The 15,677-nt window shown below is 42.2% G+C and overlaps 1 protein-coding gene across 5 annotated transcripts in view; it reads left to right on the forward strand.

Moving 5' to 3' along the window:
* ELMO1 (engulfment and cell motility 1) overlaps positions 1-15,677 on the forward strand; it is a 312,440-nt gene that overhangs the window by 45,649 nt on the left and 251,114 nt on the right. For all 5 annotated transcript variants that reach the window (XM_075493469.1, XM_075493466.1, XM_075493468.1 and 2 more), the window contains one exon: positions 2,723-2,872. In XM_075493469.1, the coding sequence (XP_075349584.1) occupies positions 2,795-2,872 (78 nt within the window). In that variant the 5' untranslated portion in view covers positions 2,723-2,794. The remainder of the gene's footprint in view (positions 1-2,722; positions 2,873-15,677) is intronic.

Genomic DNA, 15,677 nt, shown 5'->3' on the forward strand with positions numbered 1-15,677 from the left:
GCATTCATCGTGAGCTTTGGAGTTGGCTAACCTCCTGGGGAGGTATTGGGCTGTGCGTTACTGACCTTCCCTTCGCCTCTTGCCATGAGAGGCAACAGTGCTCCAAGTTGCCTCCCTGTCTTCCTAGTCAAAAGAAAGTGTGTTTGCCCATGTATTAGTTGGATTCTATTGTTTTTATAGGTCTCCCCTCTCTCACTTTAGTGGCCTACAGATGATTTTTTTTGTGAAAACTGTCGAAGAAACATGGGGGGGGGATAAAACCGTTGAAAATAAGAACTTACTCATCTGAAGCCGTCCTCAGTCAAGTTTGTCTGGCAGGAACTGCTGCTGCTCTTTTTGTGTTGTGGCCGGTAAACTCAGGCTGTGGCTGAGGCCTTGGCTGGCTTCCAGCGTCCCTCCTGCCAGGGCGTGCGGGGAGAGGCCTGTCAGCTGGGCACTGGGTCAGCCAGCTCCGCTTAGGTGCTGCGGGCGGTTTAATGCCAAAACGTCACCAGGCAGAGATTGCCGAACACCGTTCTGCTGAGGAGGAGGGAAACACCCTCACTGTGAGTGTGGGAGCAAAAAGGCGCTAAGGTCTGTTTCATTTGGCTGTGGAGGTGGATTAACAGCTCATTGCTGCCAACAAGTCTTGCCTCTCTCCCCGCCCCCCCCCCCCCCCCCGTTGTGCCACCTCTGGGAAGCTGTTTGACTTGAACGTGGTAAAAACCAGATGACCAAAATTACTTTTTCGCTGGTTAGTTGAGCCAGCGCGCTATGCAGCAAGGGGAGCTCTCGTGGGAGATGCAAATGGCGGGAACGTGAGGTGGCAGGGGAGAAATGGTGGGGGCTTTGCATCCACTCAAGCTCTACGGGGGAAAAGACAACCAAAAGTGAATGTCTGACTATTCTTAATGACCAGCAAGCCAGTTAAATGCTTTAATTGTGTTTATTCCCAGTCCCTGTAACATCTACCAAATGTAGACAATATCACTGTGTTTCTTAATCACGTTGTTTAGTCTTTCAAGGCACTTCCTGCAATCCAGTCTTATTTATAGACCGTCCATTGTCTTATTTACTGCCTTGTGCTTTGCTTTGTGGTGATGTGCGATCCTGTCGGCATCAGAACTGCCATTGTTGGAAATAAATTGCTGGAGTGTTAAAGTTCGTAAATTGCTTTTATAGTATGTGTTGAGAACTCTATGTAGAATGTAACAGGGCTTGTAAACACAGGACTGAGCCTTTTCAGAGTAGACCAGAAGACACACAAGAAAAAAGGAAAGGTAGAGCCATGTACATGAAGGCTGGACAAACTCCTACTTCGAAGTAGTATGAGATGAAGGTACAGAATTTCTTGATAAAGGGATGGTTTCATGATTTTGTTCAGGCTGATCTGAGTTCATGCTTCTGCTGCAATTGGAGAAGGGTTGTTAGACTGGGTTAGTTGAAGCAGCAACTGAAGATGGTCAGAGCCTTTTTTTTCCTGTACCTGTTCGTGGCTTTTGGATGTCTGGTATTTTCTGTCAGCTCATCTTTTGCCTTAGCTCTTTTAAAGGGTATATGTGCAAGCATGTGTCTGTGCTTTCACCACTTCCTTCTCTTTTCTGCTAAGAAGAAGTGGGACTGCACCTCTGGGGATTTCTAAAGCTTCTCTCGTTTTGTCATACGTAATGGCGTTTTGCCGGGTCACAGCAGAGCGCGCGGGAAATGCTGTGGTTGGCATGGAGGACTTGGCAAAGCAAGCAGGAGCCTCCCAGACTGCAGGAGGGTGCATGGGTTGCTGTGTCTGAGAATTGCAGAGCTTTGCTACTTCAGTGGCTGTCCTGCTGCCACCGGGCTGGGAGAGTGGTGCAGAAGGTTTGTTTGCAAGCCCAGAGAGGCACTACACCCGCTTGAAAAACGTTTGTTGTTGTTGCGAGGTTACAAACTTTGATGAGCCAAAAGAGACAGAACTTAAATTCTGCAAAACCTGAGGGTTTGGTTCTTCCCTTTTCCTTTCCTTCCCCAAAATTCACAGTCTGCACTATTTGACATGAGATCCTATTGATATTCATATTCTTGCAGAACTATGATGTTTTATGTAGCTGATTATATCATTGTGAACGTATACTACATCCTTGTGTATTCACGTGTCTGATGTTTACCATAAAGAAGTATTTATATATGGGTGTATCTGGATCCGTTAGGTGAGGATATGTGTGTGTGTGTATATGTATATGTGGAAACTGCTGTGTGTTCTGCCTTCTTCCTGACATCCTGGTTGCTATAGTGCAGTGATCTATTTGTGAACACCCAGAAGATCATTGCTATAGTTAAAAGAAACAGTGTTTCCTGGCCATAACTTCCTGGGCAATCTCTTCTCCTGGAGTGCCAGCTTTAACCGATTTGGTCACGTTCCCTGGGACTCCAGGAGTGACACTGTAACAGGAGCTTCCTCTAGTTTGTCGCTTTTCCCCACCAGCATATTTAATACTATTTAAAAATAGTTTCTCTATTTAAATCTAATGCATGCCTATTATTCACCGTACATTTCAGTGCTTCAGCCATCTTTCTAACAGACTGTCGAGCTGTACAGTGTGTTGTGTCCTGTGTTTGCTTCTGTAATATGTGCCATTCTTCTGCTCTTGCACATACATACACACATATGTTTTCATCCACCTGCCCAGCCAGGCAAAATGTAGGAGACAAAGCGGCAGCGCTGGAGTTCTGTCTGAACTGCTGTATTTTTTTTTTTTTTCCCCTGCAGGTGTGAATGAGAGAGACTCTCTGCAGTATTTAGTGTCCAGTTGTACTGGCTCCGAAGAACAGCAGCGTCGCAATGCCCCCTCCTGCTGATATAGTGAAGGTGGCGATCGAATGGCCGGGTGCTTTCCCCAAGTTAATGGAAATAGATCAAGTAAGTGCCTGTGTACGTGCGCTCGGCCGGCCCTGTGTGTAAATAAGTTCTTCTCTGCGTGTGTGTGTCACTGCATTTATGTTTACTTAGATGCGCACCTATGTTTCTGTGAGTGCATGTGTGGTAGAAGGTGTTTTTTATAAGGGGTGTAACCCTCTTCCTCTCTTACTGCTTAATGTTTTTGATGTGTTTAGATGTTTTTTTAATTTGCTTTTTCTTCTTAAACAGCTGCTTAAATAAGGCATTTACTGCTTGTGTGACCCACTTAACACTTTCATGCCTTAGTTTGTTCCATTGTAAAATTGTGGCAATGTTGTTACCTCTGGGTGGAAAGTCTTTACAAATTTTTAGTCAATGCTTTGCATTTGGAGTATGATCATACTGAATGGCTGCAGCAAGTGCAGATTTTGGAACTTAAGTAGTGGTGCACTGTGAGCAGGAGGATCTTTGCTGTTCCATAGCGGGATCTCAGGGGTTGTCCTGTTTATCTGGTTATTTCTAATGCGATGACCCCATGGACTGATTTGAGGCAGTGTACAGAAGCTGACAAATTCAAAATTATGAATTAAAGACTTTGTAGGAAATTGTGGGGCGGTAGGGAAACAAACCAAATCCAAGTTATACAAGTGCTGTGTTTTATGTTCTGGACTTCTCCGAGATTGTTTTTGTGGCACATGCATTAATATTAAAAGCAACATCTTTAATATTTAACAGCTTACCCATAATGTTTTGAAATCGTACGGCATGTTACCTCTTTAGAATAATTATTATTTCTGTAAATAGTATTCAGAGCGAAGGAAAGTGTTTAATAATGTGCTTTAGACCCTAGTGTATCTGGGGACCAAGTACATTATAAAGTCCTATTGGAGAGGAGAAAATTTGAATTCATGCTGAAAATGTTTTAGAAATGGGATCCTAATTTCTTCATGCAGTGCAATCAGTTTGACTTCTAGTTAACCCTTCTGTGGCATATGCCTGAGAAATTCCTGCGTGAACTTTGAGGAAACATGGTACTAGAGGGTGGCTGGAATAACAGCAGTATGTTTTTCAGGCACACTGAAAGCCCCTGTAGGGGAAAGGGGAGTTCCTAAGCATTTAGCACTTTATGGTTTGATTTCCAGACCTGCCAAGCTTCTCCATTTTCATTTGCTGAAGTTTTTGAGTAAGCATATATCCACAGATACAAATCTCTTGCCTTCTGGAATGAAGAATGTTTTACTTTTTTCTTCTTATATAACAAATGGTAGACACTGCACACTGTGTTCAGAGGAAGATGCATGTTAGTCATGGTGAACAACAGCTTATTGCTACCGAGTACAGTGGGGACAAAAATGAACAAATATTATGCAGTTGGCTTCCAAGCCGCAGTAAAATAATAACAAAATGATTGTTTTTAATTTATAAAAGGGCTTAAAGTAAGTCTCAAAAAAACCCTCGTACCTTATCTGAAATATTAGCTTACTGTCCTGGAGCCTTGTTTTTACCTTTATTATATATGATTTAGAGTGGGCAAGAAAGATCAATGCTGACTTATGTCAGGTAGAACTTTTCCAACCCAGCCTGCCAAGTTGTGTTCAAGCTTCCTCATACCACTTTATGGGGAGGAAGAAGAGGAGGGAAAATAAGGTTGAAAGGGAGAAGGCTAACAGCAGCCTGCTCCTGATGCAGGGGGAAGTGGGGGAATGAAGGTTGAGGGTCTCCTCCCTCACCTTTCTGACATGGAAAATACAGGTGTGGTGACAAGAAATGAAGATGGGAAAGAAACATCCCTTCCTAATACCATAGAATCATAGAATAATTTGGGTTGGAAGGGACCTTTAAAGGTCATCTAGTCCAATCCCCCTGCAATGAGCAGGAACGTCTTCAACTAGATCAGGTTGCTCAGACCCCCATTCAACCTGATCTTGAATGTTTCCAGGGATGGGGCATCTGCCACCTCTCTGGGCAACCTGTTCCAGTGTTTCACCATTCTCATCATTAAAAAAAAAATTCTTCCTTATATGTAGTCTGAATCTACCTTCCTTTAGTTTAAAACCATTACCCCTTGTCCTATTGCAACAGGCTCTACTAAAAAGTTTGTCCCCATCTTTCTTATAAGCCCCCTTTAAGTGTTGAAAGGCTGCAATAAGGTCTCCCTGGAGCTTTCTCTTCTCCCGGCTGAACAACCCCAACTCTGTCAGCCTTTCCTCATAGGAGAGGTTTCCAGCCCTCTGACCATTTTTGTGGCCCTCCTCTGGACCCGCTCCAACAGATCCACGTCTTTCCTGTGCTGAGGACTCCACAGCTGGACGCAGTACTCCAGGTGGGGTCTCACCAGAGCAGAGGGGCAGAATCACCTCCCTTGACTTGCTGGCCACGCTTCTTTTGATACAGCCCAGGATACAGTTGGCCTTCTGGGCTGCAAACGCACATTGCCAGCTCATGTCCAGCTTTTCATCCACCAGTACCCCCCAGTCCTTCTCCACAGGGCTGCTCTCAATCTCTTCATCCCCCAGCCTGTACTAATACCGGGGGTTGCCCCGACCCAGGTGCAGGACCTACCGATACACACAAACCTGCACGTTTGCCTTGGTCAGGGATGGGAGCAATGTGGGAATGAGCCCTGAAAACAGAGGGTGATACATGCTTCTAAACATACAGCTCTGCCTTTGGTTCATTTAATGCTAACTTTTCCCCAATCTGTTTCCTTTAAAACATCTATTTAGTTGAAGAGCTGTAGTGGAGGAGATGATTCATACCTCAGATGGCTAGCTGTCGGAGATGATAAAGGGGAGGAGGGAAAAGGAAGGCAGAAAAGAGGAATGACTTGCCCATTGACCAGACATTGTAGCCGGTGCCTGTCTCCCACGTGGGATCTGCTCATTCAAGCACCATTTGACGTAAATTCAGAAAATCCTAAAAACTTTGCCTTACCAGTTTCCTCCCTCTCTGATCCCTTACCAGCAAGAAAAACAGTATTTAAGAGAACAGCACTGTATTATTACTTTAAAAAGAACAACAAAAAAACCTCACTGTAGCATGACGCAAGTTCTTTATCTTACAGGGTACTGAGGCTATTCCAAATATTGTAGTACAAATACTGTATAAGAGATCAGAGGAAAATCTGGGTTGATTTTTTTTTTTAGGTTGCTTGTTGTATACGCTTGGTAGTATTTATATTCAGTTGCACAGTATCCCAGTTCACCTGCTGTGTATATGTATATTTTGCTTAGCAATGAAGAGAATGAAATATTTTCAAAACGAGGAAATGTCATTGTGAAACCACAGTGATTGACAATGGTGTATGGGAAGGTGTTGGGCCTGAAAAGAGCTCATGAGTATTTTTTTCCACCAAATGTTGTTAAACTTTACATTAAAAACCTCCCTTTCAGACGCATGACTTCTGACAACCTGGACTTCATGGGGCACACGGCTTTTTCTAGTTGATGCTTCCCACTATGTTTCTGTAGGTTTGTCAGTCTGGGTTCATCAATGATGGTCTTAACTTTAGTCACACAAAATTAGTCTCGCTGAGTTAGAGAGACTCTTTGCCTGCACAATTAATATATAATTAAGTGCTTTTCAGAACCAGCCTCTGTGTCTAACATTTCTTCTCATTCATTGAAACGTAAAACCCTGACGTCAAATAGTACAACTGCTTTTTTCCTGGAAAGTTGTTTTAAACAAGGAGGGCAAAACTGCATATTATGTACCGCCTCTCTCTTACCAGGTGGGGAGTAATTAAGTTGCAGTAAACTTAGCAACTGGCTGTTGCCTGTATGCATTAAAGCTGATTTTAAAGCATGTGCAAGCTAATGTACTTTCCTGCTTTCTCCTTGAGAGATGGAATTGACTGAATTCAGTTACTCTCTTCCAGAATAATTGTATTTCATTTGGGTTTCCCCTCATTTTCATCACTTTCCTCAATTATAAATTTGAAAAAGAACATCTAGACTCTTCCCCTGTGCATAAATCCCTACTGGCAATATTAGTGCTGTGGTAAAAATTAATTTTTAATGAAAATATTTGATTATGACTTTAAGAGCTGGGTATAGGGATGATCTTCCACTTTTAAGTCTTCCTGTCACATAAGGGGAGGAATGGAAATGGGTTGGTGTCTGAATTTGCATGGGGATCTTTTTGTGGACTTCTTAGGGATGCCGTCTGGGGGAGAAATGAATGGTAGACGCTAACTGCCTGTTACCTTCTTCTCCCAATCTTCTGGCTGATTATTCTGGAAGATGTTAAGAGTAGGGCCACACGGGCTCTGTGCAGGTGAACTGGGATGTTGGCTGATCTCTTCCGTCTTCTCTTTCTTTGTCCCAGAAATAGCCATTTCATAAGAGGATGTTATTTCTTGTGTTCAGATAGAAATTTGCATACTTTAATTTGTGGCCATTACGTATAACTCCTTCTCAACTGTTGGGTTTTTTTTACAGCACAAATTATTTTAGGTAAGCCAGTGCTGGTTTTAGGTTACCTGGATACTTTGTTCTGTGGGTTTACAGCTTCACTGTTCCTGCTGCAGGGGAAGCAGCTTCCAGGCGAGGCATAAGATGGATATTTGGGGACAGTAACTATTTTAGCTTATCTCATTCAAATCCACTCTTGCGTGTTAACACAAGTTATACTAAAACCAGATTTCTCTAAACTCGGGGATGAACTTCCTCACTATTGGAGGTAAACACTGTTCCTACAGAAAGGAATGGTTTGTAATTTAACTTGGCTGTACAGTCTCTTCCCCCAGATTTATCTACTAGATCATTAAATATAGATTAAATTAGCAGATGTGAATCTTTACATTAGCCAAAAAAAGGAAAAAGAAATAAAAAAAGCTGTTTTGCTTTTCAAAGCACAAATGTGGTATAGTGGGCAAAATTTACAGGAGCACTGTCAAATGACAATTTCATGTTAATACAGTGCAGTGCAGCACATGGGAGGAACCAGGGGCTGCTCTACATTAATGCTTTCTCTAAGGTTTAGATTTAGTCAGCAAGTTTATCTTTTAAGAGTGTCTTTCAAGTTGTCTCTTATCTTCTGCCAGTGTATGCTATAAATGTCATTTTAATTGGGTTTTTTTCTTCAGAGAAGTCATTGTACTTCACTGCATATTAAAAGGAAACCAGTAAGATTTTTTTTTTTAAAGGGCATTTTCAAATCGTTTTGGATTTCAGACCTAAATCTGGACCCTTGGGGATTGTTAATTGATTTAGTGCAGTGTTTCTCAAACTGGGGAGAAAAGTAGTTCAAAAGGGATTGTGAAATGCTTAATTAGAGAAAAGAAAGTGGCATCTCACTTCTGCCATGTGTGTGGACTAAAAATAGCTGTAGTTTCTGCAAGTGCTGTCACTAGTAATAGCAGTATACCAATACAATCCTAGCGTCACAAGTCTAAATGTATGCAATATTAGTGAGCACCAGCATCATTCAAGTGATGAAGAAGAAAGGGATATTGATGGCTCTCTGTACCAGAGGCTGTACGGTGAAGTGTTGCTCCCTGCGCTTGGTTCTGGCTCCAGACTCTGACTCCTTCAAAATCAAGGGGTTTAGTGCTGAGGGGATGAAGGAGGAGAGAGGCTCTTACCTCATTCCCACAAACCTGCAAAATGATAAGAACTCTATCCAAAAAGTATTGCAGTAGCTGGAGCTACTGATGCTTTTTGATGTGAATATTGTGAAGAGTTCCAATGTTATTGCACGTCATGAGTTTAAAGTAGTTAAGGGAAACATTGGTGCCTTTAACAGCTGACAAGATCTCAGTTTCTTGAAGATAGAGGACTAGGAAGCAGCTTGGGGGGTGGGGGGGAATCTTACACAAGGAACACTTATAAAACTGTTCCCTGCCTGTATTTGCTAGCAGCAGCTCCTTTCTGTCACGTTGGGGAAGGGAGTTAGTGCTTGAGGACGGCCACTGCAGCTGTATCTTGGCCATTCTGAAGGAGGACCTTGGTTGCTGCTGATGGGAAACTTACCCGAAGATAGATGAGCCAAAAGGTGGCTGCCTTATCAAAAAGACTGAAAAACACTCAGCTAGCTTAAGGCAGTTTACTAAAGGTAGGGCTTGCTTAAAATCAACTTTTAGGTGTTAAACAGATGCTAACAATAATTTAATGAGTTTTATTGCTCCTTGTTGTATCTGTCAGTATTTCAGCTTCACAAAACTGAAGATGAAGCTGTTTATAAAGCAGATACTAACCAGCATTTAAACATAGTGAAAATATTTAACATTTTATAATCCTTTCAGTTTTGTTACCATCAGGGATTATTAATAGAACTGGTAAGGAAATCATATCCACTAACTTCATGTGCCATTTTCTTTGTTGGACTAATGAAAGGTCTCCATCTTTTCTTTTTTTTTTTTTTTTTTTTGGCGGGGGGAAGCTGTTCAGCAAAAGAAAAACCTTGGAAACAATAATGCAGATGTTTTAATGCACTGGATATAATTCAGTGCACTAACACACGTATATACATAGACAGTGCTTTGTTAACATAATGAACGAATCATTGTTAATTACAATGGGTGTTGAAAAATATGATTTCTTTTCTTACAGGACTGTGGGGTTGAAGTAGTCATCATTAGAGCTCTGGTTCTTTGCTGTGGTGGCAGCCAGCCATCCTGGATAAAAGGGCAATGTTATCATCACATGTTACGTTTTATTAGTCTGACTTGTCCAAAGCCACATTCCCACTGGTTGGTTGGCATCTTTCAAGGCTGTGAACTGACGTCCCGTGGTGCGTGGCTGGGACCTCATCACTGAAAAATACATAAAAACTTTGTCTTATACTGTTGAATACAGAGACGACAGCAAAGCTTAATAGACTGAAGAGGCAATAGCTGTGGAGAAGGGTTAGAAATTGTAAAAGAAATGGGGGAAAAAAAAGAAAAAGAAATATTTAGTGGGTTACAGTCTAATGGATGCTGTTTATGCTTTCTACTTGGTGCTGTCTTCTATGTTGGGAAACATTAAATGCAGTAGACAGTTAAATATTTTCTTATAGAAGTGGAAGTAGAGTCAGGAGACACTTGAGGTCCTGCAGAGATAGTATCCCAGTGTTCCTGCTCTCCAACATAAGAGATGAAACACTTCATTAATTCTCTCCTTGTTGTTTTTTTGTTTTGTTTTGGGTGGGTTGGTTTGTTTTTTCTGGCTCTGATTTTGTTAGCCCCACAGTGCTAGCCAGACACTCCCTATTGGAGCCTGAAGTTTGCTGCCTGCAGCTGATGGCATTTTCAAGATGAAAGCTGAACATGACTGTAAGATTGTTGCATCTGCACAGTTTTTTAAGAACCAGCAGGAGTCTTATCTCTTAAAAGTTAATTCTGCTATATTTAAAGGGGATGTGTAATGATGAGATTCCTGGAGTTACGCACCACTGAACTAATTACAAGGTACTTCATTCAGATTCTGGCCAGCTGGAGTATCCAGGTGGACTTCATGATATAATTATATTCTCCTTAGAGAACTCCAAGATTGTAGTACAAAAGAGACTACTACCAAAAATCCCACGGTATAAACTTTTTGTGCCTTCTTGTAGAGACTTTTCTACCCTGGTAGGCCAGCAATGTGTCAGTCATGAGCTGTGGGTTTGGGGTTTCTTCATTCAGCTTTCAAAGGTATGTTCACCTAATAAAGTGGTTGTGTGAAGAGCCACATCTTAAAGCTCTGCTTTGTAGCTCTTTGGGTCCTCTGAGAACTGTATTTTAAATATGTGGTGTGAGTATGTTGCAGGCAAACATGCTGTAAGCCACCGCTGTGTGTCCCTAGGTGTTTTATAACCCTTCGGTACTCTTGACTTGGCGTCCCTATTTACAAAGTACTTGAGGAAACAGGGAATGTTATGGCTTGTTAGGACACCAGTGAGTGTCCTGTAGTGAGAAGTTTCTGTAAAATTCTGGGGTTTTTTTTTTTGGTTTGTTTTAATAATGTTATGTTTCACTGCTTCTTTGTTGTACGGTCACTTTAGCATCCTAAGCGTATAATCTGTGGGGCAATGCTTAGATCTGGTGAAATGCAGATTTAGGAATGAGGATGTCTTTGGGGGAGGGAAGGGAGTAACTGAGGAAGCTGCAGCTGAGAGTGAAGGGGAAGAGGATGTGAACAACCAGGTTTCCCAAGTCTTGTGTGCTCTGCAGAACCCCTACTGCTATATTTATACCAAAGTGTTTCTGCTGACATGTTAAAACTGCCACCTTAAGGGCTGTGAACTGAGGCAATAACAGCTCTCTCCCATCAGCAAGCTGCACTTGTTGAAGGGTTTTGCCTGTCGGCTCTGGGTTGCGAATGTTTCCTGCCTTGGGTTGTGTTGCTGCACTGGCAGAGCTGTGTGGTGGTGACCTGGCCTTGGCTGGGTTTTATAGTCTCTGCTACTGCAGTGTTGGGGTGTCCCCGTTCTTCAGGTATTCACTGCCTCCGGTGCTCCCCTGAGTTAGGGAAATCCTCTTCTCTGTCTTTTACAGATGCCTGATGCCTAATTAATGAGTCTGGTCTCACTAATACCCCATTGTAGTCAATGGAGAGAGTTGATTTCCCAAAGTGGTTCAGAGCAGGTTGGGGGGATTGAAGCCCAGAGCTATCCAGTACCTCCTCCTTAAGACCTTGCCTCTTACATCATGAAAAATCAGTGGCGAAGTAGTGAGTCAAGGACCCAGGCGTCCTGGCATCTGGTGTGTTTGCCACTGGACAGTCCTGCTTCTGTTTCTGTAGCCCCTGGTGTATGACAATAACAAATGAAGCCTCTACTGATTGTGAAAAGAGGTGGTTTTCTGTTTTTTTAATAGCCATAAAAATTACTTTTGTACTAAAACATTTGTTAGTAGAATGGTAGAATTAATTATAGACAGAATGGTGCATTTACTGGTTTGAGATTCTGGTTTTTTTTGACAGATGCACAGATCAGCAAGAGAACTTTTTTTTTAATGCTGAGTGTTTTCCACTAACAGGTGTGCTGCATCTGCTGTTTTTCTGTGATAGGCTTAATGACAGCAAGGGTTAAGATTTTTCTTGTTACTTCTGTGATTAAAAGGTGTCAGCCAGGGAGGGTGATATCCCAATCGTTGTCCAAAAAAACCACCCCACCAAAACCCAGAAGAAGAAAAAGCTGTGAATCTCTGCTAGTCATTTAAAAAGGAAAGATATTGATTCTTGGCCTAAAAGAAACCTATCTACAATTCCCTGGTATAGCATAACCAAAGTATATCTGAACGGCACGTATAGCACAGGTTTCTACCCAGAGTTAGGCTTCTGTCCTCTTTAGAGTTCACACATGCATGTACACAGACACACACTTACTACTTGATTTGGAAGTGCTTTAAACCCAGGTTAGTGTACTGGTGGCTTGAACTGGACCTAGGGCTTGGTCAGCACTGGTGTATTGAATGTTCTTAGCTTTCTTTTGCTCATCCCACAATTTCCCTGGCACAAAACAGTGGCCTGGACTCACCCAGCCTAAACTCTTGCATGCCTGTGCCTAGTGCTTCCTGGTGACTGGTTACCTCTAGTGCGGAACCCAAGGTGTAGACATGGAAGGATAAAAATGGTGAGGAAATCGAAGTGGGAAATCTCAGTCTGTGTTCTGCAAGTTACTTTAGAAGTGCTACAAAATATTGAACAAGTAGCAAGGGCAAGTACTCAAGAAGACTAAGTTAGGGATCTGTGTGCATCTTGGCACACAAAATCTGGAGATACGACGTGAGACATATGCAGGTGAGCACAGAAGTGGTGACTAGGTGTTACTGCATGGTGGATGTCATTAGGGCTACACTTAGCCAGCATCTCAGACACCTGTACTAACCAGTCAATGCAGATAAAGCTTTACTGAGTGTGTAAATTCATGTCGGCTCTAGTGCTGCCTATGCTCAGCATCAATGGCAGGATTCTCCCCATGTGTGCAGATCAATAAGTTGTAAGGCCATAATGCCCCATTATCGTTTCCCACTGGATTCCAGATATCAATTTAATACCTACCCTAGGAAAATACTTTTATACTAACCGATGTGTTTGGTGCAGATGGCTGTGATATGTTAGCTGAAGGGGTTATCTCCTATAGGGAGCATAAGATTTACTTTGATCTGTGTTATTTCATGCATTAAAGCTACAGCTTGATCTTATTAGAGCTTTAAATGAGCATCTTGGCATGTGTAAAAGCACACTTCATTTTTACTAGTGTAAGGGAGGACATAGAGGCAAACCCCCAAAACTAAAATGCACTAGCACAAAATAATCATTTTGATAAAGGAAAAAAAGGGAATATTTTTGGACTATCTGATTGTAAGGAATTCTTTGAAGTACATTGACTAATAAGGTGAATTTGACTTTTCAGAACTGTAAATGCAGTAAAGATATTATGTAAATTTCCATAAACCTTATTTTATGAAGATTAAAATAACAAAAACATCAAGTCCATTCTCTTTGACATCACGCAAATATTTACAGCTAGGCAAAAAGAAAAAAAAGGTGTCTTTGAATAGCCTGCAGAGAATGGAAATAGGCTTTTACCACATGTTTTATGGTTCAAAAAGAAAAAAATATAATAGCTCACTTTTGTTTGTCGTCTAGTACTGATACATTCCTATACATGCAGTAAACAGCCATGTCCTTGTCACTGGATTCTGGACACGGCTGCGAGCTGGCTGGGAAGGGGCCGTGGGAGCTGGTTGCTTGCCTGCCTGTCGCTCCCAGAGCAGATAAGGGTTTGTTGGTGTGGAGGCCTGGCAGCGTGCAGGCAAGGCGGCAGGAGTGCGGCCGCTGCCCGCCTGACCTGCTGCCTGCCAGAGCCTTCCTGCAGCCCGCGCTGACCAGACCCTGCCAGAGCGATTGCACAGCAGGAGTTGTGGCAGCCCTCGCCTGCTTTCAGCGACATCCCACTTACAGCTGTGAACAGGGTGCTGGGACAATTTATCTGCTTGGTAGGGAAGAGGAAAGAACTTTTCTCTGGAGACTTATATGTAGGGGGAGTACAGCCCAAGGGATGATTAGGAGCAGCAGCTTATTAGGATTGCATTGGTATTTATTTTACATTTATTCATTTGTAAAGCTCACTCTAGTGCTATCAACTATTCTAGTGCTATCAAATTACTAATTGCAAACTTTCTGTCCCAGAAGAGTTCCACTTTTTTTCATTCTGTTGCTGATAATGGAGTTGTACTTAGTCACTTCCGTGTTGTAGCAATAGTACCACAGGAGAACAAAGGTGAAAGGCTGCCTGTATTAATAATTTTTATTATTGAAGATCCATTTTGTTTTTCTTTAACTGTCCCTTACAGGTTCTAGTTGACTTGTTGCTTGGGGCTTTTTTGTTTTGTCTAAGTTTTTAATTTCAAATAATGTCATATAATAATGCAAAGGTGGTATAGAATAGGAAAAGGGGGAGGGAGATGAGTAAGATTGAGAAAGGACATAAAAGCTGATGGTGTAGAGGACTTAGAAGTACCAAAAATAATGATTTGGAAAGTAATTTTATACAACCTTCCCAGTGTTTATATTATTGCCAGGCTGGGTTGTTAAAGTGTCTTTTTGTCATAGTTTCCAATGGAAAGCTATAGTTCCCATGAGAAATAATGGGGAGGAGAGGCAGTTACTCTCTTTGTTCTCCATTGTATTCAGTCTGTTAGCTGATATCAATTAACTTCTTTTAAAAGGAATTGATATCCCAGATACAAATTTTGTCAAAACAGGGAAATACAGGAGTGGGACCCACAGTAGCATCCTGAGGAGGGAAGGAGAGCCACTGTGGAGAGCTGTACTCTTTGCTTGGCAGCAGCTCCGCCGCAGACTGGCATATGTATACTGGATGGCAAACTGGCATTATCCCGCTCCAGACAAACCTGGCTCCTCCCTCTTCCCTCTATCCCTCCTGAAAAAATGGGGGTTTATTTTTTTGGGAAGAATAGAGTGAAGAGAGCAGTTGGAAGCAGGGATTGCTTTCACAGGATTGCAGAAGCTACAAAACCCCTCTGGGAGGTGGACAGTAGGTCAAAGCAGCCGCACATAAATGACAACAGTAATCCAGACAGAAGAACTGATCAGGCTAAAAAATTGTGGGGAAGAAAACACTCTTTTTTCTGTCTCGTGTGATCTGCCTGACCTGCTTCACAGCCTGGCTATGGCTATGCAAACAGCTGAGCCAGCCCAACAGAGAAAAGCTGCTGTGGAGAAAGGACATGTTGGCTGCTGCAGAAGGGAGCAGTTTCACACTTCTTGCCTTGTCTCCCATGTGCCAGTATTTGCTAGTCATTTAGGCACATAACAAGTCAGATGAGGCAATCCAGATGAAAGCTACTTCATTCCTTTTTACTGGGCCAATTTTTGGTTTGATCAAGTTCCCTGATGTGGCTCATCTGGGTGTTCATGTGAAAATAGTAATGACAATGAAAGAGGAAGGTGGGAAACCAAGGACTGAGAGGGTATGGCAAGGGGGGGGACAGGATCCTTTCAGCAGATGCTTTCATTCATGTTTGATTAAAATGATCTTGTGTTACATTTTTCTCTGTTTATAAACTGCCTTAGTTGACTTGGCTGTTGAAATAACGAATCCTTCCCTGAATCTGACCTGATGAGGGATTCCTGTCTCTGGTTTTCTGTCTATGCAATGATGCAGTTCAGAAAACAAATCCAAGAGAAAAATAATTCTCCCTCCCCATCATGTACCCTGCTACTGAGTTAATTTTTAGCCTAATCAGTTTTCCATAAACACTGAAGGAATACTACTTGTTTTGGCAACAGTGTTGGTTTATGGGTTGTTGTATGGTGGGTTTTTTGGTTTTTGTTTGTTTTGTTTGCTTTTTAAGAATTCAGTGAACTGTGATTATTGGAAGTAAGTAGAGAGG

This window comes from Mycteria americana, chromosome 2 (genome assembly GCF_035582795.1).
Source record: "Mycteria americana isolate JAX WOST 10 ecotype Jacksonville Zoo and Gardens chromosome 2, USCA_MyAme_1.0, whole genome shotgun sequence".
NCBI lineage: Eukaryota > Metazoa > Chordata > Aves > Ciconiiformes > Ciconiidae > Mycteria > Mycteria americana.